Source organism: Mus pahari, chromosome 12 (genome assembly GCF_900095145.1).
Source record: "Mus pahari chromosome 12, PAHARI_EIJ_v1.1, whole genome shotgun sequence".
NCBI classification, from domain to species: Eukaryota; Metazoa; Chordata; class Mammalia; order Rodentia; family Muridae; genus Mus; species Mus pahari.
In genome coordinates this window covers 40068200-40073329 of record NC_034601.1, presented here as the reverse complement: position 1 = coordinate 40073329, position 5130 = coordinate 40068200, and the positions used below count along the sequence as shown (strand labels likewise).

The window sequence follows — 5130 nt, the reverse complement described above, 5'->3', positions numbered from 1 at the left end:
CCTTGGACTTCCATTCACAGCTACTACTGAACCATTGTTGGGATTTGGACTGCAGACTGTAAGTCATCAATAAATTCCTTTACTATATAGAAACTATCTGCAAGTTCTGTGACTCTAGAGAACCCTGACTAATACACCACTTAACATGTATTCATTTGCTACTGGTTCCTTAATATATCGATAGGATTTATCCATAATTTTAGAGGAAACATAGTTCATTAAATCTAATTTTGAGTGAATGTTTTTGTGTAATACTATAATTTATGTAATATATTATTTTAATTTATTTATTAATTATTTGAGAATTCCATATGTGTTATAATTAAATGCACTCCCTACTCCTCAAGCTCCTCTCAGATCCACCCTCACCTCCATATACCGAATACATGACCTTTTTAAAAAATAACCTATATATTCCAATGTGTCCTGCGATTATACTCATAAATATGGGCCTATCTACTGTAGTGTGGCATAAAATATTTTCATAACTTACAGTTACATATACATCATGATAAGTAATGCTCTTGTGGACCTCTTTATTCATGTTTTTGGAGAGCACATGTCTGGATTTCATTAGGTTTATGTTAGGAGTAGTCTCACTGCTTGTAGAGAATGATTATACTCAGAGATAAGAACATTAACAGTTTTCCTGAGTATAATAGAATTTACACTCCCTTCAGCAGCATGTATGGGAGGTGTATTGTTTCTGCACATTCTCAATCACATGACATTGGTTTACTTTCATTTCAGATATTTGGTGCATATATAGTCTTCAGGTTAAACTGTATTTCCTTGATGAACAAGTAAAATGGCCTAAGTACACCAAAAAACATTGAAGAATAATACCAACTTTAGATTATATATGTACACAAATTCATTAAAAATATAATAGACCTTGATTTATATATATATATATGTGTGTGTGTATGATTATATGTATGATAATAAATTTACTTATATATGTAGTACCATGTGTTAGTTAATTCATAATTCTTAATTTTTACCTTTAATAGTTATTTATTTGGCATCTATCTATCTATCTATCTCTTCTTAGTATCCAATGCAGGCCTTTGAATTTGCCAGAAAACTGATAATGTATATAGGATATCTAGCATTTTTCGTTTTTAGAGAGACACAGTGTCAAATATAGATCATAGGTTGGCCTTGAATGCATAATCTTGTTCCTCAGTCTGGACCTGGAGCTTCATTTTTTTATTGAGCAGAAGAGGCGATTGAAATGGTAATCATTCATAACACAGAGATACAAATGTTTTTAGAGTACTCCACAGAAGTATGGGAGAATATATCTCTTTATTTTTTATTAAACTAATAAAATTTATTTTAAAATATACAACTAAGTATTGACATTTTAAGTCATAAAAATAATTTATAATAGTTAAATGCTTCTTAAATATACATGATATCTTCTGAAGCTAAAAGTAATATACACTCAAACAATTTTTAAAATCTGTTTGGAACATTAAACATGATAGAAGTAGAAAAAAATCTCTTATAAAGTCCTCTATGAAAGGAAATTGTGACAAGTTCCTGACTAGACAGAAACCATTCCATCTCCAAGGAAGAATACTCAGCATTACTGTGGCTTTATAGAATGAATTAGGAAGTTTTCCTTCTGTTTCTATGTTGTTGTACAGTTTGAAGAGTATTGGCATTGGGTCTTCTTTGAAGGTCTGATAGAATTCTACACTAAAACCATATGGCTCTGGGTTTTTTGTTTGTTTGGTTGGTTTTTGGTTGGGAGACTTTTAATGACTGCTTCTATTTCTTTAGGGGTTACAGGACTGTTTGGATGGTATATCTGATCTTGATTTAACTTTGGTATTTGGTATCATCTGTCTAGAAAATTGTCCATTTCATCCAGATTTTCCAGTTTTCTTGAATACAGGCTTTTGTAGTAGGATCTGATAATTTTTTTTTAATTTTCTCAGTTTCTGTTGTTATATCTCCCTTTTCACTTCTGATTTTGTTAATTTGGATACTGTCTCTGTGCCTCTGGTTAGTGTGGCTAAGGGCTAATATATCTTGTTGATTTCCTTAAAGAACCAGCTCCTGGTTTTGTTGATCATTTGTACAGTTCTTTTCGTTTCTACTTGATTTATTTCAGCCTTGAGTTTGATTACTTCTTGCTGTCTACTCCTCTTGGATGTATTTGCTTCTTTTTGTTCTAGAGCTTTCAGGTGTGCTGTTAACCTGCTAGTGTATGCCCCTTTTGGAGGCACTCAGAGCTGAGTTTTCCTCTTAGCACTGCTTTCTTTGTGTCCCATAAGTCTGGGTATGTTGTGGCTTCATTTGCATTAAATTCTAAATAGTCTTTAATTTATTTCTTCCTTGACCAAATTATTATTGAGTAGAGCGTTGTTCAGCTTCCATGTGTATGTGGGCATTCTGTTGTTTTTGTTGCCATTGAAGACCAGCCTTAGTGCATGGTGATCTGATAGGAGGCATGAGATTATTTCAATCTTCTTTTATCTGTTGAGGCCTGTTTTGTGAACTTATATTTTCAGTTTTGGAGAAGGTACCATGAGGTACTGCAAAGAAGGTATATCCTTTTGTTTTAGTACAAAATGTTCTACAAATATCTATTAAATCCATTTGGTCCATAAATTCTGTTAGTTTCACTGTGTCTTTGTTTAGTTTGTGTTTCCATGATCTGTCCATTAATGAAAGAGAGGTGTTGAAGTTTCCCACTATTATTGAGTGAGGTGCAATATGTGCCCTGAAATTTACTAGGGTTTCTTTTATGAATTTTTGCACTTAGAGCATAGATGTTCAGAATTGAGAGTTTTGGGTAGATTTTTGCTTTGATGAGTATGAAGTGTCCTTCCTTCTCCTTTTTGATAACTTTTGGTTGAAAGTTATTTTTATTTGATATTAGAAAGGCTACTCCAGCTTGTTTCTTGGGACTATTTGCTTTCATAGTCTCCCATTGTGATTTTTTTGTTTTGTTTTGTTTTCCATTTTTAGATCCTGGATGGTTTTGTTTAAATTCTTCACATGTTTGGTTGTGTTTTCCTGCAATTCTTTAAGGGATTTTTGTGTTTCTTCTTTAAGGGCTTCTAACGATTTACCTGTGTTCTCCTATATATATATTTCTTTAAGGGAGTTATGTCTTTCTTCACATCTTCTATTATCATCATAAGATGTGATTTTAAATCAGAGTCTTTTTTTCTGGTGTCTTCCAGTATCCAGGTCTCACTGTGCTGGGAGAACTGGGTTCTGATGATGCCATGTAGCCTTGGTTTCTGTTGCTTATGTTCTTGTGCTTGCCTTTTACCATCTGGTTATCTCTGGTGTTAGCCGGTTTTGCTGTCTCTGACTGTGGCTTGTCCCTTCTGCAAGCCTCTGTGTCAGAACTCCTGGGAGACCAGTTCTCTCCATTAGGAATTTGGGTATGGAGAGCTGATCTACAGGGTCAGTTCCGGGGTGCAGACAGAAACTGGAAGGATCCTGTCCCAGGCTAATCCTTGGTTCCTGTGTCCTGATGTCTCTTAACCGGTCCCTCTTGGGCCAGGAATGTGAACAGAAATGGTGGTCTTATCTGTGCTTGCAGAGGTGTCAGCACTCCTGGGAGACTAGCTCTCTCCCAACAGCATTTTGTTATGGAGTGCTATAGCAGAGGATCAGCTCTGGATGCAGATGCTGAATATATCTCTTAACAATGAATCTCATTTTCAGAGTCTTCACAGAGGATAAAGCATAACACTGGTGAAATGGCTGTCCTGGGAGGAAATGTGACCATCTTCTGCAACTTCACAAGTCTGGCAAATGTAGAACAAATCACCTGGCAGAAAATCCAAGGCTCATTGCCTCAAAATATTGGCACTTACAGCCATAAATATGGAGAAAAGATTCTTCCACCATATGTAAACAGGCTGCAGTGCAAGATCCTGGAACCCAGTGCCTACTTCATGACTATCCAAGGAGTAACATTTGAAGATGAAGCCTGCTACAAGTGTCTATTTAACACTTTTCCACACGGCAGCCATGGAGGACAAACCTGCCTCACCACTATAAGTATATAACCCCTTTCCTAAAGGTTTTTATAAAGAGGGGTATATGTTGTAGAATTATAGTTTTTAAGGTCATTGTCACAAAACTAAAAGATAATGAAAAGCTGGTGGTGATTGGTCCAAGTTATTTAGGTGGGAAAAAAATAATGGAGGCCAATGATGATTTTGTGCTCAGGTGGGATCTTTTCCCTCTGCACATCATTTCTATACATTGTGCTGCTCTAGTTTCCATTAAGTGGAGAAAATCCAGGAAAGTGTCAGAGTGTTGTTACTAAGACAAGATGAATATATGAGAAAAGAGACATCAGAGAAAAACAAGGAGACATGAAGCTAAGGGGATTAGGGTTGCCCAGTCTTCAAATAAGCAAATGTCACAGTGCTAGTGAGAACACCAATTCCTTATTATGTCACTGTAAAATGATTAATATTCTATGTATCTTAATTAATGCTGGAAATGAATATAGCAGCAGTTATTTCTTAACCCTCTGGTTCCCTCAAATAACTACACAGAGAGCTTTTAATATTTCAAAGCATAGGCCTTAGCTGGGCAGACTCTCAACTAGTTCATCTAACTTAACCCAACCACCTAACTCCAACCAGCCACGTGGCTAGCTATATCACCCAGGCCAGTAGTCACATCTGTCTCCTCTCAAATCTCTTGGAGAAAAGCCTTCCTTTCTTTTCCCAGAGCTCCTTTCTCCCTCCCAGAAAGTCATACCTTCCACTTCCTGCCCAGATAATTGGCCATTAGATTTTTCATTAAAGCCAATCCGAGAATGCCTTAGGTAGGTGAGGAAGGACAGAGACACAACTTTACACAGTGAACTGCAACATGTCTCCATGAGTGTGAAGTGCTGGTGTGTATATAATATAATTTATAGATGCATGGAAGTTGAAACAGCAGTCAGTAGACAGAAACAAAGATATTAGAAACTTTGTGACATCTGTCAGGATGTATCAACAAGGGATGTGTTTTCAGCATTTTCGTGTCATATAGAAATTGGAGGAGCAGCTGGGCGTGGTGGCACACGCCTTTAATCCCAGCACTCGGGAGGCAGAGGCAGGTGGATTTCTGAGTTCGAGGCCAGCCTGGTCTACA

General features: G+C 36.5%; 1 protein-coding gene across 1 annotated transcript in view; it reads left to right on the top strand.

Annotated features, from left to right (window-relative positions):
* Window positions 1-5130, top strand: part of LOC110329421 (OX-2 membrane glycoprotein-like) — a 38053-nt gene that overhangs the window by 6688 nt on the left and 26235 nt on the right. The window contains exon 2 of the mRNA XM_029544888.1: window positions 3697-4035. Within this exon, the coding sequence (XP_029400748.1) occupies window positions 3697-4035 (339 nt within the window). The remainder of the gene's footprint in view (window positions 1-3696; window positions 4036-5130) is intronic.